The 25,240-nt window shown below is 39.8% G+C and overlaps 1 protein-coding gene across 6 annotated transcripts in view; it reads left to right on the top strand.

Annotated features, from left to right (window-relative positions):
* Window positions 1–25,240, top strand: part of CLASP1 (cytoplasmic linker associated protein 1) — a 173,070-nt gene that overhangs the window by 118,556 nt on the left and 29,274 nt on the right. For 2 of the 6 annotated variants that reach the window (XM_069021033.1, XM_069021032.1), the window contains 9 exons: window positions 2,306–2,329; window positions 3,244–3,488; window positions 7,048–7,111; window positions 8,675–8,838; window positions 9,735–9,813; window positions 10,091–10,234; window positions 17,764–17,859; window positions 22,279–22,422; window positions 23,679–23,785. In XM_069021033.1, coding sequence (XP_068877134.1) covers window positions 2,306–2,329; window positions 3,244–3,488; window positions 7,048–7,111; window positions 8,675–8,838; window positions 9,735–9,813; window positions 10,091–10,234; window positions 17,764–17,859; window positions 22,279–22,422; window positions 23,679–23,785 — 1,067 coding nt within the window. The remainder of the gene's footprint in view (window positions 1–2,305; window positions 2,330–3,243; window positions 3,489–7,047; window positions 7,112–8,674; window positions 8,839–9,734; window positions 9,814–10,090; window positions 10,235–17,763; window positions 17,860–22,278; window positions 22,423–23,678; window positions 23,786–25,240) is intronic. The other 4 variants (XM_069021037.1, XM_069021036.1, XM_069021034.1 and 1 more) reach the window with 3 other exon arrangements.

Genomic DNA, 25,240 nt, shown 5'->3' with positions numbered 1-25,240 from the left:
CCACAGCTGTTGTCAGACAGACTGCCGTGCCTTGGTGCTACAGCTGCAGGGTGGGTTGAATCAGCTGTTTGCCTTTCGCTTGGCTGGCAGAGGATGTGCACAGCACTGTGACGGTGCTCGGCACTCACGGGGTTGGAGATTTCCATCAGTCCTATTACCTGCATGCAGATTTTGTCAGAGAAACAGTGTTCTGTGTTAGTGTCAATTTCTGATCAGGTTTCAGCAAGAAATGAGAACTTCACAAGTTTCTGCCCTGTGTTATTTGCACCTGGGTAGATACTCAGAGAGCTCATAACTTGGCTTGCATGGAATCTGTGCCATCTCATGCAGTTAAGTTGTAAGTTGAAGTGTATTTGTCTAGTTTGTTGCTAATACTTTCAAACATTCACCGCTTTTCCTAGTAAATTTTATGTCACTTTAAAAAATGTTATTGTCCTGTATAATCTTATTGTACTATGGTATCTCTTGGCTAGAATCCAGAAAGTGTCTTCTGCTCTTCAGAACACACATGTTAAGCCTTTGTATATACCTCAAATATTTGGGGGAGAGAGGATGTGTAGAGGCAGGAGAAATTATTGTAGCATGTTAGCTGGGTACCCATGGGTCTTCTCCAACTCTAGACCTGAACGAGGGAAGGATTTCCTGATGTATCTTGAGACAGATCTCTCAGAATCTGTCTCAGATACAGTTTAAGGAGGATGAACTATGTTACCAGTGTTTGTGGTAGATGGCCTTTCTCCATTTCATAGTTCACTTTCCCCAAGGATGGCTAACATTTTCCTTTTTATGTCTGATTATCACCCAGCTCATGGCACCTATTAGAATTCTTCTGGAAAAATTGCCCTTTTTACAAAATTTACCTTTCAAAACAAAGAGAGGATTTGTAAAAAAGAAAGGAAGAGCAGTATATAATGGATGCCGCTGTTGCATTTAGTGGACTGAATCACTAGTGAGCATTTTCATTACCAAATGTAACAGCTTGTGAGCCAATTTCTGCTCTCAGCACCTCAAATTTGCTACCAGAGCAGTTCAGACATAATTACAGACAATGGTTTGCCTGTGTAAATGAAATCAGGCTTCGTCCCTGCATGTGAGCAGCTGCTGAATGCAGGTTTCTTAAGGGAGGAGAGTGTCACAGCATTTCAATTGACTGCTGAGCCCTAAGATTTCTTTGGGTGTGACTTAATCTTCAGCTAGATTTACACAGTGCTCTTTTAAATATTCTGTCTTTGAAGTTAAATAACACTAAACTGGAATGTTAAAATTTTGAAGGATTGAACACTTAAAAGGGAAATACTTAAGCCTAGCTGCAAACTAGCTGGTGCTGCTGATTTGGTTGATCAATCTGACTTCGTATGGCTTCAGGAGATGCAACGCAGTCTTGTTGGTCCCTTCTTTCCCATCACCCCAGTTTTCTCTTTTTCTTCATTGCCTTCTGACAGCAGGCAATTTACAAAGCCTGTGCAGGCTCCTTTTGAGAGAGTGTTGTGATGCCAGCTTTTACCCAGTAGCCTTGTTTTCAGAGAGTTGTCTTTTCCATGTAGTAGGAAAAAAGAACTTCTCCAAAGAGGGTTTCAGCCAAATTCTCAATTGAAACAAAACATGGTGGGTCATTCTGTGACCTCTACTCCCTCTGTACAATTCCAGTTGCATCCACTACTTCTGTTTGAGCTGGACTTGGCCTAAACCCACGGTGTCTATACTGGGAATCAGTGCTCGGATCTGTCAGAAGAGCTCAAAGGGTGATGGAAACTTTGCTGTTAAGTAAGGCCTTTAAGCCAGTGGTGCCAACCAGGGGGTCTTAAAAGAAGCTAATCTTCAAAACAGTGTGGTGTAAGAACTGTGGGTTGAAAGAGAACTTGGCAAGTGAAGTTGATTAAATGTGCTGTACTGTAGATAGCAGCTTCCTCATATCAGAATTTCTTTGCAACACTCTAAAATGAAACACTGCTAATAATATGTGGGGAAAGAAATCATTACCAAAATCTCTGGTACCTTTCATTGCAGATTTCTGAAAAGTAAACAAAGAGGTGCTGAATATAGATCTGTTCCTAAAAAAGTTTTCAACTGATATTCTCACTTCCAAGCTTCCTAAGGGAAATCATGGGCAGTATGAGTAGTGCAGCAGTTAGGAGATAAAGTCAGGCATTATTATACCCACTTTTATTTTGCAAAAACTGTATTTTTTTTTTAATTTGCTAAGACGCATTTGCTATACGTTTTTGTTGCAAAAACAAACCCTACATAAGCTTCTGACATAATTCTCTATGCTTTTTCCCACCCTTCAATATTTTCCTGCCTACAGCTGTTAGGAGACTCCAGGAGCAAGGTACTAGTGCTTTCTTGACTTTTTATTTCTACTTTCCAACTCTCCCCACCCTGTTGCTAACGCCCATGGTACTGCATGTGAGTTAATTTCTATGCTTCAATCCTCCAGTCCTAGTGGAAGCAAAACTCTGCTGGCTTCACAAGTCCAAGACCTGCAGGACTGGACACTGGAAGGAATTCTGTAGAAAACACTCAGAATATAGATGATCTTTTTCTGATACATTATCTTGTCAACCCTGTTCTTTTAAGGTTTATTTAAGAGTTTGTTTTGCTGCCATAATTATGCTACTATTCTTTCTGTAAGGATCAAGGCTGTCAAAGATGTACCTAAGGGAATTAGGTCCTCTAATGCCATGCTATGGAAATTACTCCCTAAGCAGCCTCTGGAAAGAATCCTAGCCCAAACTAAAAGTGAAATTGCCGTGTCCTATACCCAGTGCATTTCTAGAGTCACTTCAGTATCAATATTAAAGTGACTGGGCATGCCAGCACAGATTCCTTCAGCTATTTCTTCCTTATCTTTGTTTTTTTTTTTTTTTTTAAAGTAGAGGTTGTATCATCATAGCACCTGTAACAATGGAACTGACCATTATTGCCAATAGAACATTTATTGTATTTAATTTAATTTAATTTAGTTAGCAGTAACTTAATTCTCCTGGGCATGAATATCTTGGTTTCATGCTGGGCAAGGCAGGCCCTCTTCCCCTTAGTCACTCAGTCTCATTGAAATCAGTGAGGTCTGTCTTGCTCTACTGTGAGAGGTAAGCAGGCAGTGCATGGTGACATCCTTAAAACACTTCAGTCACTGTAACAGTAGCACTAATCTTCCTTTTAGTGATTGCAAATAGAATGTTTTTCTGTTGGCATCGATGTAACTGTATCTAACTTGGTAAGTCGGAGTTTCCCCTCTTCCAGAAAAAGCCAGTGAGAAGAAGATACGAGCCCTATGGGATGTACTCGGATGACGATGCCAACAGTGACGCATCCAGCGCTTGCTCGGAGCGCTCCTATGGCTCCAGGAACGGCGGCATTCCACACTACCTGCGGCAGACTGAAGATGTGGCTGAGGTTCTGAACCACTGTGCCAGCTCCAACTGGTCTGAAAGGAAAGAAGGGCTCATAGGTCTTCAGAATTTACTGAAAAGCCAACGGACACTGAGGTGACTTCATAGTTTTCTGGTGTCAGTAATTAGCCAGTAAAAAGCCAGTATTATTTACCTGCTTTATGGAGACAGGTAGTGTCTTCATGGCTGTGAAGGCTTTGTCTCCACAATGTGGGATTGCAGTTAACTTTTGGAAAGGTTTCTGCTGTGTCATCAGTGTAATTTGTGGCAGTAATGTAGAAAGGGCTCAGGTAAGCATGCTGTCTTCTCTTAGCCTTCATCCATCTCATGAAGACCTCCAATGGTAGGTGCTTGTTGCAGCCCAGTGAGATTTCCCACAGTGGTGCTATTGTAAACATGCTCATGGGGTGGTGCCATTTTTACATTAGCCTGTTTGAACCTTCAATATTTTTTTCCCATGGCAATTTAGTTGATGAAGCAAACATTGTACTTACTCTAAAATGACTTGGGGTGTGGGTTTCAAAGCTGAGATCAGATGGTGTTGGCATTGGCTGTACTTTGATTCTTTATGAAGGCTGTGTTAGGTGCAATTATAGATCTTGTATAGAACTCTTGAAAAATTTTATATCAGAAACCTGTGTCCTATAAGTGGTGTAGTGTATAATGTAGAGGGAAGTTTCTTAGGGCAATGAAACTTTGCATGTGGTAGGAGAGGGAGACCTTTTTCCCTTATTGAGAACCATAAAACCCCTTCAAACACCTTTGTCACATCACACATTAAAAGAGGTCTTAGAATTATCCAGTAGATCCCAGAATTATTCAATAGTCATGTGGAAACTCCCTATGGCCACAGGTCATGTTAACTAGACAACTGGCTCTCAGACATTTCACCCTTAGTTTATGGAGAAAATGTTTGAAACAAGCTGTTTATCTCTTGGCTCCTTTGAAGATAACATTCACAAATAGCTGTGACAATTTTATTTTCCTGTTATGAATAGTATGTATTTAAATTATAGCCAAGTTTGTAAGTGTTTGTTGTATGGTTTAGAGCCTCCCTGCTTGGGTTTGTGCAATTGTTTCCATTTTAAAAGGGCTTCACACTGGCTGAAAATATTTGATGGTTCATGTTAACAGTCTGAATGAAAATGTACTGAGAGCAGGCCTGAAACAGTTGCTTTCTTGCCATCATAAAAATATTCTAGCACTTCACATGATGTGATACAAGCCTTAAATGGGAAGTGCTACAGGTTTTTAAAATGGGTAGTTAGAGTCTCTAGATCAGAGATGCTTTTTGATGTGGTCTATTTCTGTGTCTCTTAAAAGACACTTCCACCTTGTGTACTGTCTTTTTTCTTTCTCTTTAACAAACTGTCTGGGAAAACTGTGGCACCTCATTACTTGTATGAAAAACTTGGGTGAGATTTTGATTTTGCCACAAAAGTGTGTGAGGATTATAAACAAGGTTTGGAGTGCTGCTGGGGATAGTTGCAAGGGAGGAAGTGCTGAGAAGTTTTGGTGATGGGCTGTTTATCCAGGTCAGTAGCTCATAGCAAAAATGCTGGTGGAATTAAACTCTTGATTTCAACCCTGCTGGTTGTAGTGCTTGAACTCTGCTGTCACCAGTCCCTCAAACTAGCAAGTTGTCTTAGCTTTGATCCTGAATAATTCTTAAACCTGTCCCAGAAACTACACCTCTGCACAGTTATTTTTTTAATTTGATACTGGGTTTAGTTCTCTATATTTCATTTTGGTTTTCTTTTGATGTGCTTCCTCCTTGGTTCAGAGTTGATTTGGTGCCTGTTCTGATGATTAGATTTTATCATGCTGTTTGTTCCCACGGCATCTTAAGAACATCATCAAGGTCATTAGTCCAAGGGGCAAGTCTTGTCTTCTAATTAAACCTGATACCTTCTGTTGTGGTATAACACATTAATAAGAGGCAGTGATGTGGCCAGGTTTTCTTTAGTATTCCGAACTGAAAGATGGCTGATCCTGTATTAGCTGGGATTTGCATATCCAGAGATGTGCATGCAAAGTGGAGTGGCACTTACCCGTCCTCTTTGTTTCCTACAGCTTCATGGGGCCCTACTTTTTTAAGGGCTCTCCCCATAAGGTCTTCTAAATAAATGAGTCCCTTAAGGAAATGTTCTTCTACTGCCTGTTGCAGTTTAGTACTTGCATTGTTACCTTAGGTCTGAGAGCTTTTAGAAACAGACACGATTATACTTGCTGACTTTATATAACCTTTGTCCAGAAAGAAAATTCATTAGCGTAATAAACAGGGTTTCATTCAGAGAGCTGCAATCTACATGATATCAGGAGAGTGTTGTAGTCATTTTGAGCCTGTGCAGCCTCACCCTGAATTAAGCTGGCAGTTTACTGTGATGTTTTCACAAAGACTTTCCCCTCCCTACCAGACTCTTAAACCCATTAGTTTTGTGCCCTTTTAAAATTTAATCAGCCTTTCATGCATAGATTTATTGGAAAAAAAAAAGAAGTCCTGTGTTACTTAGAAACAATAAAACATAAAATATCTGTAGACTACTGCCATTTTCTGGCCTGTTTGAAGATTATTTTTAGAAAGAGAGAAGTTGGTGATTTGTAGAATTAGTGCTGGTCTGGAAATACATTACCTATAGTCAAAATCTTCAATAACTCTTCTCTGAGCAGTCAGTACTCATTTGACTAGTTGCTCTGGTTTCATTATAATTGTGAAAAATGCCTAGTTGCATCTGTAGTATGCAGGAAATGTAACTTGACTGTCTTGCTCTGTTTTTGTTTGCACCATAAACAAGAAGAGCTTTTGTATTTTTTGCCAGTTTGCCTTGCAGGAAAGCTAAGACTTTTATTTTCAATACATTGCAGATAAGAGCTTTGGCACCAAATCGTTCTGCATTTGACTCTAACTCAGTATCTCATGCATCATTCTTTTTTCCCCACTACCATAAAAAGAGCACTACTGAGCACCTAATAATCTTTTGCTAATAGGAACTTAGATTGTTCCTTGATGTAATTATCTTCTGATTTAAGAGATTGCCATTTGTTAATCTGTCTTCCATTTCTATATATTTGTCTCCTCAATGTGCCTTCTGTCAGACTTTGGAGTCAGTTCTGATCTGTTAATAGTCTGTGATTGTAGACTGATACTACTGAAGCAACTGGGAATTTAAACCAAAATATTTGATTAGTATATAACTAGAAAGTTCTGATTTTACTTGAAAATTTGAAATCCTTGACACAAAGGAGACTTGAAAAATCTATTCTTAAACTGAAAAAGATGCATAATTCAGTGATTCAGCGACCTTGACCCAGGCAGAAACTAAGTGCCTCCCAAACATGCACATTTTCAAGTTGTCTTCTGTGGTACAGAATATAGAAGAAAATAAAAGCAGCAGGAAATACAAGTGTCTGGCTTAAGATTTAAAAAAAATAAATGTTTATTAGATTCTTAATCTAAAACTGGTGATCCCAGCAGTTAAACTGGAGTGCCAGTAAAGGCTTTGCCTAGATATGCAAACTGTTCAGAAGTGTGACTGAAGTAACATTTAAATAAAGAAGGTTAGCTCTTTCAGCTGTTAATATTTATTAGCTGCTTTTTTTTCCTGCTGCAGCGAAAACTTTGGCATTAATGTCGTGTTTTATTTATGTGTTTTAGCCGAGTCGAATTAAAAAGGCTGTGTGAAATATTTACTCGCATGTTTGCTGACCCTCACAGCAAGGTAAGATCACAAAAGCCTTGGCTCACTCTCCTACATTACCATGTGTGCACATTTGACCCTGTTCCAGGATGAGTGGTTTGTATTTCTACCCCTGCCATCTGCCGGGGAAAACTGGCATTTATAAATCTCCTTGGCTTTCATTTGTTTTACAAGGAGGGGATGTGTCTCGGTCTCTCTTATGTTGCTAGGAACTGGTTACTCCATGCTTCCTGAGGAGCAGCCTAATGCCTTTCAGAGGTCACCTCCTGGAGTGAAAAGTTCAGTTTGATTTGCACTTCTCTAGGGTGTATTTTTGGTGCTACACAGGGAAGTGTGGTCCATGATGGTCATGAGCATCCCAGCCACTGGGGTTTGTGTGTTATATACACCTGAGACCAGATGTCTCGCCAAGATACTATTCTGAATTTCATAATTAAGATCTTAAATACACTACTTTGTCTTCTTTATAACCCTGACCTTTGAAGTTAAAGGCTGTGGCATGAATTCACAGACATTTCTTAAGGAGAAGTGGGCCACAGAATGGGGAGGTAGGGCTCATAGGCATGTTCAGAGCTAGTGGCTTTCTATTGACAGCTAAGGGGCAGCAGGGAGAAGGGAATAGGGAATTTCATGCCCTTTTCTGAGTTTTGCTAGTTGAGGAAAACCAGTTTAAAAGATCTGCAGTTGGGTTAAATGCAGGTTGAGAAAGAATAAGTTGTATAAATCTTTGTACTTCAAGACCTCTTGGTAAAACAGTTTTAATAAATGATTGTCAGGTGGAAATTCCATGGGCAGGCAGAGTAGCCTGTCACAGGTCTTGCTCAAAATGTGCATTTTTGGCCTTAATTATACTGTAGACCAGCTGTCCCGTAGGTCTCACCAAACATGTAGTACCTACCTGTAAGTTCTTAATGTTTTGGTTCCCCAAGGTATGTGTAGTGGAAAGGATGGAGGTGTAATTATCTGTTTGCAAAGTGTTTCCAATTTTTGAGTAAGGTGGGAGTTTATTGCACACTGGGCTCAAGTACGTCCTTAGTGGCAGCAGTGATCTGTCATCACTGCTTTTATAGAATTACTGATACAAACTCATTAGCTGTGGTGTTAAACACATGTAGCTTTGTTCATATAAATGTATATAAACACGTGTTACTTTCTTGACTGAGGAGACTGAATCTGATCCAAGGTATACAATGTTTTAAGTAACTCTGCTGAGAAGAGATTGTGTTTTAAGAAGATGTAAACTTTCAATGAATGTGTCTTTTATCTGTTGAGAAACTGCATCCTTGATCACTCTGTGTGCTAACGAGTGGTTTGTTTTGTTGCATGGCCTGCTTTGCCGTGGAATTCACAACAGAGAGTAAGTGTTTCCTACCCCCTTCCTTCATTTGTTACATGTGGTATTTTAATACAACACATTTTAGATGTCTTGTGTGATCTTTTTTTCCAGAGCAATGTAGTCACTAAAATCATTCATTCATGAAACTTTTATAACAAAATAATCCTGAAACTCAGACTGTAAACCCCCCTCCCCTTTGAATATTTTAAGGACTGTATTTCTTTCTCTGACACTTGTTTTGTTTATAGGTCTTCAGCATGTTTCTGGAAACCCTGGTTGATTTCATCATCATTCATAAAGATGACTTGCAGGATTGGCTTTTTGTTCTCCTGACCCAGTTGCTAAAAAAAATGGGAGCAGATTTGTTGGGGTCTGTGCAGGCAAAAGTTCAAAAAGCTCTGGATGTCACCAGGTAGAGTACTCAGATGGCAAATGTTGTGGAGATTTTTTCAGGATTACAGGAGGGCATAAACATTTTAGAAATCCAGCAGTACTGTGTATTTTGAGGGTTCAATCTTGATGAATATAAGAATAAAGGAGAACAAAGTTATGTCACAATATTCCAAGTATTGAATTAAAATGGCCTGTCTCTCTTCTAAATAAGTAACTTCAAAAAATAAATGTAATATAACTGATTAATGTTAGGGTTTTGTGGGGTGTTTGCTCAGATATCAGGTTTTTTTTGATAGACAGGTACCAAAAGAATTGCAATATTCAGAATATGAAAGGTGCTTTACCACAAAGTTCAGCACCTCTTTCACGTTCAAACACAAATAACAGGATAAGATCTTGAATGCTACTGCAGTGCTTACACCAGTTCTGCACTCCATGTCCTTTTCAAAGGATATCCTGCACAGGACACTATTACAATAAAGCTCAGCTCATTCTAGAAATAGGTTAATTAAAAAAGAGAAGAAAAAGTAGTAATAATCTAGGAGAAAATAGAATAAAGTAGGAAAAAAGAGGAGAGAGTTCAAAACCAGCCATGAACCCTAAGGACAAGATAAACCAAGCTGCTTCTAGAGATAAGGAAACAAAGCAGAGTCTGAAATGTAAAGGAATGGACAGGTGTGCCAAAAGCTGAAGAAGTATACAGAGAGTAAAGTAACAGTGTGTAAAGATACTGATTTAGCAGTTTAGTCCAGTATTGTGTCAATAATTAGCTAATCCTTAAGTTTAGAGTTCCTCTTATTGATAGTAAAGTTACCAAGGAGAAAAGCGTGTTGAAATCTGTTTTGTAAGCTTTAAGGTATTGAGTTAATTTAGCTTATGTTGCATTATGTTTTTGCCTTTGTTTTCTTTGGACAGGGATTCTTTTCCATTTGATCAGCAATTTAACATTTTGATGAGGTTTATTGTAGATCAGACCCAGACACCAAACCTGAAGGTCAGTATCAAAAGCCATTTCACTGAGGCATCAACATGCTTGTCTTAGTTTGTCATGTCAGGCATACCATAAAGCACAGAACTCATGAGAAGGTAATTATTTGCAATATGTGCATGATATAGAAATTATATTGGCAACTTTGAGACATGTATGTCACAGGAATACTTCTCCCCCACCATGTGACAAATTCTTGCCAATCTGTAGTGGCATCTGTCCCTATGGGAAAAATGCATCTTTGCCAGCTCCTAAGCTTCACAAATCCCTTTTCATTTCTCAGGTGAAAGTTGCTATCCTGAAGTATATTGAGTCCTTGGCAAGACAGATGGATCCAACAGACTTTGTGAACTCCAGTGAGACAAGACTTGCTGTATCTAGAATTATAACCTGGACAACAGAACCAAAGAGCTCAGATGTGAGAAAGGTAAGCCAGGACAATGAATTATTTGCAGTAATTATCACTGTTCAGAAAGGAGAAAAGAAGCAAACAAACCCGTCATAAAGGTAATGAGAAGTTCAGTGATTAGACTCTAACTTAAAAAAACCCTGATTTTGCATACCTCACTGTCCAAACAAAACTGTTAATTCAGTCCACACAGTTCTGAAGCGTGTTTTCATAATTTTTTTCCTTTCATAATTTTTGTGTGCCTTTTAACTATTATTACCATACAAAAAGTGATCATAGTTTGAAAATGTGCTTTTTCTTGAGCATTCTGGAAATATCTCTAGGTTTGTTTGTTGTTTAGGTGAAGGGTTTGTGCTTTGTAGACTGAAAGCTAGCAAAATTCAGTGTTATAATGTTGTTAAAAGAAAGTAAACAAATCAGTAAGCTGCCAGGGGCTCTCAACCCTTTTCTTTTAAGTGCTGTGTGTTTATCTCTGCCTGGAAAAACTGACACAATTAGGTCAGGCCTGGGTAATAGTTACCTTGTTCTTTATCTTGCTCTAGATGCAAGTGTCAGGCAAGCTAAAATAGGACAGGTAGTGATACTCATCTCTTCCAAGAGACAAGCAAGGCTTAGTTTTATGTAGCTGACATCTGTAACACAATTTAAAATTACCTTATATTTCCAGTAGGAGGTAAAGGCTTTGAGATGTACTTGGATTTAAAAAAAACCCAACCAAATTTTAATAATTCCACAATGTAAAAATTATATGAGAACTTAACACTATATGCACATAAAATGTTGACTTAATACTAGAACAACATACCATTCTATAACTTCGGAAATACTAAAATTACTTTTATTTGATTCTGATAAAAAGATTGCTGGGTATCAAATATGCTGCCACACATGTGTGCAGCATTACCCAGCAGCTTGAAGGAAGGCTTCAAAGAAGCTGTTTGGGTGTGTGCTGTTTGCTTGCTCACATACAGATGATTGGTTCTGGGGCAAAAAGGAACATCCTGTTTTCTGAAGACTTTCTACAGGGATTATTCACAGCACTGTAACTGAAACTTGCTTCTGTGAGATAGTCTGCCTCAGGAATAAAGGAGTACTTTAAATTCTGGACTTGGATCTGGAATATAGATTTGCATTTTAATGTTTCTGTGTCCAAAGTCAGAAAGAATTGATCAGGCAAAGCAGCTGCTTCTGTGTTACAGTTCAGGTGGATCTCAAGCAGTTTGCTGCTGGGCTGTGAGGGGAAGTTCTGATTATTTTAAGTAGAAATAAGCATTGAAAAGCAAAATCTCTGCACATTGCTCAGCAGGAGAAACATTCCACCATTAGAGGTCATCATTGCTGCGTGCGAAGGGAGCAGAGCAAAGTATGCTGCAGCTGAAACATTGGATGTTTGCTGTTCCCTGTGGGCTGTGGGGAGGGGGTGCTCACTGTGGTGTCCATCCTTCTGTCTGTTCCAATGGCTTGCACAGCTCTGGCAAAAACTTCCAGCAAACTCTGCCTGGGCAGTACTTGGGCACGTGCCTTGAGGCTGACAAGAGATTACTGAATCAAAATGTCTTTTTATTAAACCTGCATGTGACTTGGATTTGCCTTCACTGCCTGTAGTTTTCAAATAAATTATTACACAGTTCAGCTAAGTTAGGCTACTAAAAACAAATGCACAGGTGATCTTTATTTCATCATACCGTTGCTGTACTCTGGTTTTATTAAGAACATAGTACAAACCAGCGGCTTTAGAAGAAACAGTGCAGCAAAGGATTTATAAGCAATCATTGGCTATTATCTCTGTCAGGACTGTAGTTAACAGACTAATAAATTCATTATGCAATCGTGAATTGGATTATCAAGAGCCAATCCAGGCAGGTGAAATGTTCTGAAGAACACAATTGAGTACTGCCGTGCTTTTTTTGAGAATATAACTTGGAAAAAAAAAAAAGCAGTACCTTTTGAATATCAAGATGATTCATTTAAGCATCAGAAGATTCCACCCTTGTGGAAGGTACTATGGTGGCCTTCAAGATCTGAGGTTTTCTAAATGCAAAGCAGACCATGCCTTGTAAACACTGTGACAACCTGAAAATGGAGATGGCAGTAGAGATTACTGGGAAGGAGAAGAATCAATTTTGTCTTCAGGTGATTGAAGTACCACAAGAGGCCTGTAAAAAGTGTAAAAATAGGTAGTTTTTCAGTAGAATCTGGGCTTAAGACTACCACTGTAATCAACTCAGCTCCTACAAGCTGTCAAGAGTGCACATCATTCTTGGTACTGAAGGCTCCTGGGTGGTGTAGTCCTGTCCACAGGTAGGACTGTGGCTGACTTGGTGGAACAGTGATGCTGCTGATCAGCTACTCGTGAAGGTAGGGACTCTTTCCCCCAAGAAATGTAGTCCCACAGCCAATATCCTCCTCACCCAAGTCTGAGTTACTGAATTCTACCATAATGCAGGAAGCATCTGTGTGTGGTGGCCATGCTGTTCTGTCTGGGGTTTGAGCAGAGGCAGATAAAGCAAAATTCCTCACACTGGTGATCTCTCTCACCAGTGGGGAAGGCATGTGGCTATTGTGTGCACGTGGCAATTAGTCATGCAGATCTGATCCTGTGATAGCAATCAAGGTGTCTGTTCAAGAAATTGATTATATTTTCAGTCTATACTGAGGTTATCCTTTTGTTAGTGATCATCTGTCCATTACTGCTATTTACTGTGTGATGGTTGTAGAGGTCCCAGCCACATAGTGTTAAGGCACTGTGGAAAAATAGAACAAGAAATGTCATTTAGCCCAAAAACCTTTTCAAACCGAATGCTACAGCTTTATTAATTACTTTATGTATTCTTGTGACAACACTTAAGTACACTTAATGGGCACACTTAACCAATCTGACATGACTTGGAACTACAGCTCAAGTTTTGTAGCTAGTGAAATCAGAAAAAGTCAAAGGAAATGCTGTTTTGCATAGAACAATTTATGGTCCTGTATGGAATGACACCTGTAGTTAAACATAAGCTCTGTTATCACAAGGAAAATGTGATGTACTATGAGAAACATGCAGTTGATACTAAAGAGTGTATCATTGACAAAATGTCGTGATTCCCTCTCAGGGCAGAAATCATTTAAACTGCTCATAGTAGCCATGAACTGTGTACAGTTAAACTTATTGTCAAGCTTTAGGTTTAAAATAAGGTGATCTGCAGTGTGTTATGGGTAAATATTTGTCTTGTTTTAAAGATTGTTAGTACTTATGGGTGTTTACCCTGCATTCGGCTTAAGGTTTACTTCCTGCAAGCAGTGCTGGAAGAAAGGTGAGGGCATTTACCCTCCATGCTGAACAAAAGCCACAGTGTAGGAGCAGGTCCTGCAGTGCTGCCTGGAGACCTGGATGGGATGTGTTTCCAGTGTGAGGAGAGCACCTGTTGGTGATGCTTGCACATGCAGCCAGCTCATGGCTTTTTCCCCAAGCAGAGCTTATCAGTGGGCAGGGCACAGATCAGACTTTCAGATAACTGAGCTGTGATTTCAACTGCAGTAGTATCTAACCTTGTATGAGGTACTTGACTTTCCTCTGCACTGATTTATTCCCCTCTGTAGCAGGGTGTTAATTCTGACTTTCCTCTGGAAATTGTTTGATTTGATGAAATAATTATACAAAAGCCAGTTAATTGCCACAGAGAAAAGTAACACAGTAGCAGTGCTAATACTGTGATGACTGGTCTGTGAGGACATTATAAGTCAGTAACTTCACCATTTTATTAGTAATACTGCCAGCAAAGTTGTTGTGTAATCCTTACGTAGGTAAAATGCTTATTGAATTTGGATTACAGGCATGGGCTCTGTGTGGGAAAATACTTTGATCTTGGAAAAGAGCCATCAGTTTGAGAATGGAAATTAGAATAAGACTTCTCATTTGACTCTGGCCAAAGCCTACAGAAGCTTCCTGTCCAAGGCTTGTCTGAATGGAAACTTTTATTTAACATTAGTGCCCAGAATTTGTGGGTATGGAATCAGCTGTGAGGGCACACAGGATCTTAGTGTTTAGGAGGACCTTGTACTGAGGCTGAAGGGGAATGAGGCCGCCTGAGGTGAAGTCCATTGACAATTCTTACCATCTTGTTAATCAGCCTAGCTCTGGTCTTAATGATAAATAACAAGATCTGTATTGCCTGATTGGTATTTGGAGTACTAATCTTGGGGCAGAAGAAATTTTTTCCTTTTTTCCAAATATCCCGACTGGCTTCTCTATTGATGAGGCATTCCTACAGTGGTTTTATTTTACAAGCCTGAAGACATTTTTACATGTTATGGGCAGCCTTATGTCACCTGTACACCATGTTCTACCTTCCACTTACGTAACTGGGAAAACTTTTTCTTTCAACTGCCCCACTTGTAACTGCAAGCTGCCCTTGAATACAGACGGTTGGCTGGGTTTTGGTAAGAAACTAGAACCACTGCAATGCATCAAAAAGGCCAGGAGGGTGCTTGTGTTGCTCTAATTTTCATGAAGATGAAGCCCCCCTGGGAGTACCCTGGGGAAGGCTCTCCTTGGATTGGTACCACTGGTTTTCAGGTGATGTGTAGGGATAGCCAAAGAAAATGACTTTGGGATCAGATTTTTTTCACGAAAACTGATTGAGAAACAGTTTCTGAATGATGCAGAAGATGAAGATTTCAGAGAGAAAGCTGCAGGCCAACAGACTCTTCATAAGCTGAAGCAGGCACTGAAAACGTATTTAATTCTTTAACTAGTAATCTTCAATGTAATTTCTTGAGAAATAATGATATTGTCACTTTGATAAGGAAATCCTGTCTATCAGTAAAGCCTAGATAGAGCAACTTTGGATGAAATATTGCTGTGATATCTGTAGGAGGGGCACTAGTGACAGGAAAGCAAACACTTTTAAGGAAAGGAAATTAAGCTCCTTTGCATGGTGATGCCATGTAACCGCTAAAATCTCTTCAAAGTTTTAATTTTCCATCTAGCATCAGGCTGATTTCTGCAACTCTGGGACAGATGTGTCACTGTAAGAGCACTCCCAAAGCCTCTTAGTGAGCTGAAATGGCATTTTGCTGATCTTTACTGGTGTTGAGCAATAAACACTGTTGGTCATGGCCTGTTACAGTAGCAGTGGCAAAGAGGACATTTGCAGAAATGCTTTTGAATGGCAAATTGTTTTAGCCAAGAAATATTCCTAAAGAAGTCAAACTCAGTCTAAATGCCCAGAGGAACTTCTGTCCGGCACTTAAAACGTAGTGTTAGGAAAAATAGTGTAATACATCAGAAATGGCACCTGGTGGACTGTAGTGCTTACTTGATTTAAAGCTGTTAGAACAAAAAGGATCTCTGTGTCCTAGCTGTGTTTCCAAAATAGTATCCCTCATTTTCTGTTTGTTTTGAATTTGATGCTACAGAGCTATGAGAGCCCAAATGTTTTTAGTGTACTCAGTGTAGGGAAAACTTTGGCTTTCACCCAGTGTTAGTGGCCAGAAAATCATGGTGTGCTTGCTGGAAGCATGGTGCTGGGGTAGATTTCCTTAAAACGAGTCCCTCCACTTTATACAGCCTTCTAGTATGCTTTGAGCTGAAAGCATTTGAATATAAGCACATACTCTGTTTGCTAGAGGAGCTAGTGAGTGGTAATATGAGAGAAGAAATAGCTTCACAGGGTGTGTGTACTCACACATATATTATGTGTCTGTGCACAATGTGTTTGTGTGTACGTGCCATTATATAAACACACACACACCCCTACACAGGTACAGGTGATGTATCTGCTTTGAAAATCAGGTCGAGGTGATGTTTACGTGATGTATTGCAGAGCTGTTTGGAGTGTGACAGATAATTCTGCCATACTTCCTCTAGCATTTTGAAACTCCATGCAGATTAAAGTGCGTGTTTTCATTACAAACCGCATGACTTCAGTAGCTCTTCTTTCTTAGTTTATATGTGGGAACTTTTGCCTGAGAATTCAGACTTCTATCATGCCAGGTGTATAAGAAAAATTTCTCAGTTGTTAATGAAGTGTAACCTTTGTTTCTAGTCCTGAAACCTGCTTTTGCAACAACTGTCACTTCATAATGAGCAAAGTTACTCATGGCAGCCTTCATCAGCTTGATTTCTGGGGTAATGTCTAAGGTTTTCAAGAAATAATGAACATTTTGGCATGGTCTTTTCTGTGCCTAGGTCATGAATCAGCAGTGCACATCTATCTGCTATAGAAAAGTAATCCAAACGTGGTGATTTGGTGCTGCATCTTTTTTGCTGTCACTTTTCTGAGATGCCTTTGACACTTGTAATGCAACCATCTCTGACTTGTAAAAGGCTTTCATGACGTATTAAGTGTGTACTGTGTAAAACACAATAGCAACATGGATTTAATCTGTTTCTGTATTTAAATCTGTGAAACAAATTCTTTCTTTTCAGGATGTGGATGTGAACAGCATATTCTAATACAAATGTTTTGGGAAAACTGTGTGTTTAAAAACTTGTACTCAAGCTAACGTGCTTGGATTATGTATAAACTGCTAAGGCCATTGTGCTTCATATTGCCATCCATGTCTGTGTTGTGGACGTCCTTGCTCATCTGATTCTAGGCCTGAAAAAGGAACGAGCAGGAGGTTTGGTTCACTAGATAGTTTGCTAGTTCAGTGCCAGCTAATACTTAGTTGTCTGCTGGAAAGTACACTGAAATAACACTTGTTTAGAGCTTGCAAACTCTCAGTAGATGTGAATAACTCACTTAACATCAGCTACTCACTGGAGAATTGAAGCCGTGTGCCAGTGTGTGCTAATGCAAGCTGCCTAATGTGCAAGTGCTGCCTCTTGATCTCAGTGGATCTCTATTTGATCTGCAGTTTAGTATCATTCAAAGTGACATGGGAGAGAGCTTCTCTGCCCCATTGTGTCCTAAGTTATTAAAAACCACATTTGCCTTAGACTGGATGGTGAAGTGTGTGATGCATTCAGAATATGATTGTGTTTGTCAAAAGTGAGTAGATGTTGCTGAGGTTCTTCCCCAGACTGATCACGTGATAAAAGGCATTTATAGGCAGTGTTGGTCCATCAGACTGATGTCCAGACTGGGGACAGGAGTTTGCAAGTTCTTAACTGTAACTTACTCTGAACTTTGAGATACCTGCAAGGGCAGGTGCAGGGAGATGCACTTATTCCCCCATTCCTGGCTGGCCAGATGCAAGTGCCATTTCAGTTCAGCAATGCCTAGGCTCTGCACCTCAGCAGATGTTTTCAAGGGATTGTGGAGGCCACCAGGAGGTTGCCACAGCAATGCCTTGTAGAAGAACTAAGGGATGATCTGTAAGCCTGAGAGCTGTGGCTGAATTTAATATTTAATTTTTAATTTTAATTTAATTTCAGCTGCCCTCTGCTGAAAGAAGTGCTCTTCTGATGACATCAAATAATGCTTTTTGTTTCTTGAAATGAAGCAAGAAATTGATCAGAATTCTTCTGCAAAAAGATAGCATGTGTAATGTTTAGGTGATTGAGTTGAAATCTGTTTTCTTTGAATAATACCAACTTTCCTGTTTGTCAAACCCAGACGATGCATAGTTGGGTGGGTGAGGATTTGCCAGCTAGGACAACTACAGCCTCCTCAGGGCCTGGTGAAGGAAACTTGGAAGAGAAATGTAAACAGGTAGACTGAAAGCCTTGTGCACTAATCACACTAATTGTGTTTGCAGTCTCAACTCAACTGTCTAGCTGTGTAAAGAGACCTGGACTGGGAGCCTGAAAAAAGTGTGTCTGTCTGAAGTAATTTTTGGCTTTGATGTGTTTTTCTGTTAACTGTCTTGTTGTAGTTCCTCATAAAGGATATGGGTACAAAGTCCCCTCTGTTTATGGGGCTGCTTGTGTTGGGAGCCCATCACCAATAAATGTTTGAGTAAATTGGGAACTGCCTTCATGTAGGCAGGCAACTAGCTGGTTATTCTGCTTGGTCCACTGGACCAGCAGCAGCAACAGCAATCATAAGGCACTTTTATTAACCTTAGGTCGCTGACCACATTTCCTTTCTAAAATCAATGGATTTTTCTACTTAACCTTGATCTTTTTGCTTAATAAGCCCAAGCAATTTCAAAGAGAGTTTCTTGTAATTCAGCCAAGTTGAAAAGGTTACAGCTTTTGATAAGTCTGACTATCATCCACCATCTAGGTAAAAACAAAAAACAGATATTGCTAAAGCATTTGTGTCCCTTTAGCAGCTGACACTGTTGGACAGCAGGAATTGCAGTGACCTAAGTGTGCAGCTTTGGGAGCTGCCACTGTCTGGTGGAACCTGATCCCTCACTGCATTGTGATAAGGAAAATAATGAAGTTACATAAGCAATCCTTTGCAAATGATTCAAGGACCTGACACTGAGCCAGACCCCCTCTTTAGCACAGTCAGGCTCTGAAGTGACTGGAGTTTCCCCAGCTCAAGCCAGCAGAGAATGGCTTCATTAAGGTTAGGTAATCTGTAGGGTCTACGTTATATGTCACTGAAGGAGATGGATTAGTGTTCCATACTAATGGTACAGGAACACAAAGGCAAGGGAAAATTCAGATATTACTTTCTTCAGACTATATATCATCAAGCACGTTGCATGGAGAATGTTTGTGCATTGTGTACAGAAATAAGGTTTTTTTATTGCTTGTTAAATTTATTTACTCTGACAGTAATCTAGTGAAACAAGATTTTCAGAAGATGTTGAGAAATTCAGAGATTATGAAAATGTCTCTGATTTGTCACAAGCTGAAAATCCACAGATTCAAAATTCTTTTTAACATTATCTGTAGAAGATGTCCTTTGATTAGGAAAAAATATGCTAGGTAAGTGAAACTTAGAGGATTATCAAGTGTGTCCAGATCTAACTATTAAGACAGATGTGGAAATGCTGCTCCTGATGCTCTTCATTACTGAAATAAAACTACTGGCATTAGAAATGGGAAGTATTGCAGGAGTGAGACTTGGAGCATGTTACAAATGTGATTTCAAGCTAGTGTGGATCTTCCAGCTTTTGAAGCCAGTAAGTAATAGTGTTCATCTTATGGTAGTAGGGACCAAGACCTTTGTGTGTTAAATACTGGGTAGGAAATTATGGGTGTACTTCCAAATAATGGCTCTTGCCTGAAATAAACTTGGAAGTGAAGTTGGATGGCTGAGGACGATTTAGAAAGAGCACAGACAGGGTTTTACCTATGCAACTCCAGTGTTGCCTTTGAGACTTTTACTGGAGCACCACTCTCAGGATGTAGTAGTCCTTGGCTTTATTTCAAAAGGCATAAACTATAGGTCTGTTTTCTTTGAGGCCACGAAAGATTGTGAGCACTGGGAGCTACTGTTCAGCACTTCATTCAAAACCCAATGACTATTTACAGGAGATAGGAAAGCTGCTGAAGAGCACTGGGTACACAGAATACTGGCAGCCACTCCTAAAGACAAGCTGTATTTTGTGCAAAGAGGGAGGGCAGACATAGTTCTGTTTTTATTAAAGTCAAAATGCAAAAGTGGAACAAAACTGTAGCGACCTCTGAGACCTGAAACTTCTCTCAGCTACTCCACTAGGACAATGTCTGTGGTATCAGTGTTTGTGGTGGAGCTTTGCTGAAGGTTTTGCTCAGATTTGTGAGATGCATCTGGAACATCTCTGTCATACAAGAAAGGTCCCTCCAGAATGTCCCATCGTAGAGTGTGTGTGTGCTCTTGCACCTGGTTGCCCTACTTACTTAGGAGGTCTCCAAGGATGGACTTTATTTCTAAGCCATCAGTGGGAGATTTGTGGGACAAAGGTATCTGAAATCGTTTCACACCTTGGGCAGCTCCTAATTTACCAGTTGATAACTCCAGATATTCTAATCTCTAAGCAATCTCTCAATCTGGGAACCTTGTTGATCAATTTTCACGGGGTTTGGTTTGGGGTTTTTTTGCGGTTTTGGGTTTTTTGGGTTTCTTTGTTTGTTTTTAATCTCAATGAATGTGAGATCTGCTTGTTCTGACATGGAGGATCTGCATGTCCACTCCTAACCATCGAGGATGCGCATGCTGTTCACCAGTGGGAATGTACTCTGGCATGACTTGTCACTTTGCATTCACTGAAACTTGCTGTTCCTTGTTCTGAGATCTCTTGTGTGCAGTAATACTTTTATTACAGAAAATACTGTGCTGGTGAAAACTTAAAAGTTCTTGGATCAAAATGGACAGAAATACACTTCCTTGTTGGATACCAGGCAGGCTTCATGGCAGAGTTGCCCAAAACTTCAGGTCAGAAGAGAGTAGACTATGGAATTGAGAAAGCCAGAGGGAAAATTATCTCCCCACTTCTTTCATCCTTAGATCTTTATAATAGAGTGAATAATGACATACTGTGTTTCTGTTCAAGTCAGTGAGAGTTTTGGCAGGAGAGGCAGCATGATCCATCTGGAATGAAGTCTGAAGACCTTGTTTGCTGCAGTCTTTGGAAGCTCATTGAGTGCTGTGGGCCTTGGTTCCTTTGTTGGCCAAATGAAAAGGATGACACTGACCAAACTTTCATAGATGGAAAATGTTTTTCTATACAAAACTGTGCTAGTTGCTGCTGATGGCAGAAGAAAACAGTATAGCTTGAGTTGCAGTTTGCACACTGAAACAATGAGGTACTGTGATTCCCCTCCATTATGAAAGGTTCTTGTGTACTCAAGTTCATCATCTGTGAGGAATTCCACTCCACAGGGAATTGCAGATACACTTAATTATGGCACAGTATGTTTGTGAACACATTATTTACTAAAAAATCCTTCTTTAAATTGATGAGAACAATGAATGTACATTTATCCCCACAGCAGGGAATTATATTTACACCCTTTTCAAAGTTGTTTTTCATTTTTAGGAGATTTTAGAAAGTTCCTGAAAGGGTCAAACACAAGCATCTGCTCTTCCTAAGCATGTGTGTATGCTTTTCCAAAATAAGAGCGTGTGTAGCTTTGCTGCTTAACTTTGTAAGCCCAAGCCACTGCTTTGTGTCCAGATAGGTATTCTGGAGTTGATGTGTCAATGGCTACACGCCCCTTGGAGCAGGTGCTGCTGCAGGCCATCAGAGGTCGTTCATCAGTGCTTCATTTTTATTGTTCTATTTATCAATGTTTGTATGTTTGTATACTTTCAAAGTAAAGTCTGGGAAAAAACCCATAGAATTGGTGCATCCATGCAGGCTGGATTCTGCTGGGGAAGTCTAGTTAGGAACATGTGATGTTAATTACTTTTTCAGGTCTGCACACTGTGATTTATTCTGCTTCCATTCCCATTTGATTCCATTGTCTTAGTTCAGGATATGCAGAGCTGTATGTTTGCTAATGGATATGGGGAGATCCTGTTCTGGCAGCAGTTCTCTGAGGCAGATAAAGCAAACCCTGTCCACTAAAATTAATGGTAGAATTCTCAATTGTTTCAGTGGCACCTCAGTTTCACTTACTAAATTTAGGAAATCTGGTGGGGTTTACCCTGTCCATGGATGAGAGAATGGTGGTTCTCACCATCCTCATTGATCTTCTACTTCAGATGGAGTCTTGTATTGCTGAAACAGCCTCAGTGGGGTTAAGATTTACAAGGAGAGGTGGATTATCTGTTTGATGAAACAAACTTAGGATCCCTAGGAAGAGGAGAGGTTGGGTGGGAAGAGAACTAGTCCCACACACACAATAAAAAGCACCGGAGTGACAAATTGCAGTCCTAGAGTCTTCATACTTATTTGAACTTCTAGTTTTATTTGTTCTCAGTAAATCTTTGCAGTAACTTGTTCAATTGAAATATGTGCTGGACAGGCCAATGGTAAAAGTTTCTCACTAGTTGTGAATAGCTGTACACTTCACATCTGGGCAAATAATTATATAAATGCAAAAATATATTTAAGCTTTAAGAACTAAAAAAATTAACTATTGCTCTTATAATACATCACAAAGAACATTTCAAAGATTTGTCTGGTAGAGGAGTCTTCTTTTTGAGTGAAACACACATCATTTACTGTAAGGTTCACTACTATGAGAATGTGTGCTCTTTTCAAAGAATAAAAACTGATGGTCTCTTCTTTCTTCTTCTTTTCAGGCAGCACAAATAGTCCTGATTTCTCTCTTTGAACTGAACACTCCTGAGTTTACCATGTTACTTGGTGCCTTGCCAAAAACATTCCAGGATGGTGCTACCAAGCTCCTGCACAACCACCTCAAGAACTCCAGTAACACCAGTGTGGTGAGAGGCCCTTGTCCTTGCAAACAGCAGAGCCCTGAAGACAGCAGCTCATTGATAAGCTGTTGCAGATGTTCAGTTTGAATTATCTGTAACTGTTGTCTTGAAGCAATATGGCAACAGAGGCTTTTGTTTGATGTTGCTTTTAATAGGGACCATTAAAATAAAAAACTGAGTTATTTTAAAATTTAATACAGTCCTAACCAGAAGAGATTAAAAAATTACTGAGAAGTGCATTAAAATTGGTGGGGTTTGTGCTTTCAAGTTGGTGGTGCTTTTGAAAGTCCTGCCAGTAATGACTTTTTTGGCTAAAACAGATCCTGATACCACAGATTTTCTGGGCTTATGACTATTATTGAGATCAGTTTAATAACAGATATATTGTCTTTTAAGGAGTTTACAGGATCTTTAATGTGACCTACAAGGTCACCTCAGTCTATGCCTATTACCTGATGTTCTGCTTTTATATGAAGCTCTTACATATTTTTATTTCACTGAAGGAATGTGTTAGTAGAATATTTAAATAGGAAATTTCTTTCCCTTCCTAGAGCAGCAAGGATTAGGGAACTTTTTGTCTTTTTAATGTGGAAATCTTGTGAACTTGCTGGAATTTGAACCCCCCTATCTTAGCACTTTAACAGGGCCGAGTAGAATTTAGGCTAAGCTAGAACTGCAGTGTTAGGCTTCCAGGCAAATGGTCTGGATTCTCTAATACTTCTGACTCTATGTGAAAAGTGTCAGAATTGAGAGCAATTTCTACTCATTTTGCTGTGGTATAAAAAATTGTGCAGACCAGTGGAAAAATGATAAGTTAGACTGCTTACTTATGCTCCTAACAAGCATAATCAGAATGCTTTAGACAATGTGGAAAATAGCTGTGTAATTAGAATGCTAAATTGCCAGGGTAATGGTGAGCATATTTTGGAGCCTTGCAAATCTTGTTTGAGAAGCTGGATAGCTGGATTGATGAACCATTTCTCTGGCAATATTTGCAGGCTGTACATGCTGTGTATTGAAATTTGCAGGTACTGTGGTTGTACAGAAGTGCACATACACTGGCTTTATCCTCAGAATCGTATCTTCAGGAGCATATTAAAGACTAGATGAACCATGGCTGCAGATTTTTAGGTCAAGAGGCATAATCAAAACTGCACTAAGCTTGTCTAGAGCAAACAGAGGCAATGTTTGGACCTGTTGTTGTTCTCCTGTCTGTGCATTGCAACATGTTGCTAATCCCTGTCTTCCTGCTTCTGTGTTAGGGTTCTCCCAGCAATACCCTTGGTCGGACTCCTTCCCGGCACTCCAGCAGCAGAACCAGCCCCTTAACTTCACCTACCAACTGTTCCCATGGTGGACTGTCTCCAAGGTAATGTGGTAGGCTAATTAAACCCCTTGCAAAATACTAAAGGATTTCAACACCGAGTGTGCATTTGCAGAATATGACTCACTTTGAAAGCAAAAACAAGATAAAAAGTTTACAGTAGATTTCTGCAAAGAAGCAGTGTTTGAACATGATAATATGTGGTTGGTGATTGACTTCAGTGTTCCAGTCCTCATGCTATCTGTGTAATCTTTAATGTCTTTTCTTATCATGTTAGTTTTCTTTCATGGCCTTCAGAATTACATTTGTGGGTAATAAATAAAAGTAATTTTAATTGGCAGCATAAGAAGTAAGGTCTTGTTGAGATTGCATATGTCACAAAGTCTGTGATGGCTCTCAGGACAGGAGTTTCAGGTTGTGCCTATTTTTTAGGTGTGGACTTGAGATCAGTAATTCCTCTGACTGTAGTACAGTGCTTGTGCTGCTGAGAGAAGTGCTGCATCTCCTGTTCCCCTCTTATTCTTTGTGAGGATGCAGGACAAGCAGAGGTGGTGACTGTGTTTCAATGCTGAATACCTCCCAAATTGCTCACCTCGCTGCTCACCAGCAGAGTAGTGGCCTGGTCTTTTGGGCAGCAGGTCTATTGCAAGCAGGTGTTTTGCTGAAGCTGCAGGTGCTACCCTAGAATATATTGGTCCACTCCAAAATCTTGTATTCAGCCAGCATGGACTCTTGGATGCTGGGAATGCGGATGTTTTGCACCATTAAAACTTGGAGCAGGAGAGATGACATTGTAAACAGTATCTTCTGGGACGACAGAAATACTGGAGGAAAGTATCAAGCTCTTACCTGGACGAGATCTGATTCATGCTGGGAAAGCTTAAATTTGCTGCCCTTGTCTGCTTGTCCTCTTCATGACATTTCTTGTGGAAGAAACGTAAGGAAGGAACCATGTTGGGTGAGGACTGCAGTTCATTGTGCAGTGTAGCAGTTTACACTGAAATCTGTGATCTGTGCTTGTTGCTTGCAAATCTCTCTCTGAAGGGGTGCTTAGACACGTGAGTTCCAGTGTGTCAGGGAAAGTACAGGCATTTAGCATTTAATGAAGAATTGTACTAATTCCAGCAGCATAAGAACCACTGGGGTTTCCTGAGAAAATTTTGGATATCTAGATACATTTTTGCAACTTCTATATCTGCTGTAATTCCAAACTAAACAAGGAGTTTGCAAGCCAAGGTCGAGTTGCCTCTTATGAGTTTTTTCCACAAAGGTTTCATTAAGAAATTAAGTGGTAGAGTTTCAGGGGAATGGTTCCAACTATGTTGTTTCCTTTTTGACTAGCTTGAGCATTGTTGCCTTGCTGATTTCTGTCATGGGAAATTATTAACTGTGTCTCCTTGTGGTTACGTTGTGGTTTTGTTGGCCGTGTTTGCATGTGGCACTTATTTTATAATTCCACAACCTTTTACCATGCCTTTTGGGTTTTGCCATTGGGACATG

The sequence above is a fragment of the Aphelocoma coerulescens genome, chromosome 7 (assembly GCF_041296385.1).
Source record: "Aphelocoma coerulescens isolate FSJ_1873_10779 chromosome 7, UR_Acoe_1.0, whole genome shotgun sequence".
Lineage (NCBI taxonomy): Eukaryota > Metazoa > Chordata > Aves > Passeriformes > Corvidae > Aphelocoma > Aphelocoma coerulescens.
Note: the sequence above shows the minus strand (reverse complement) of the source record. Positions and strands in the feature narration are given on the sequence as shown.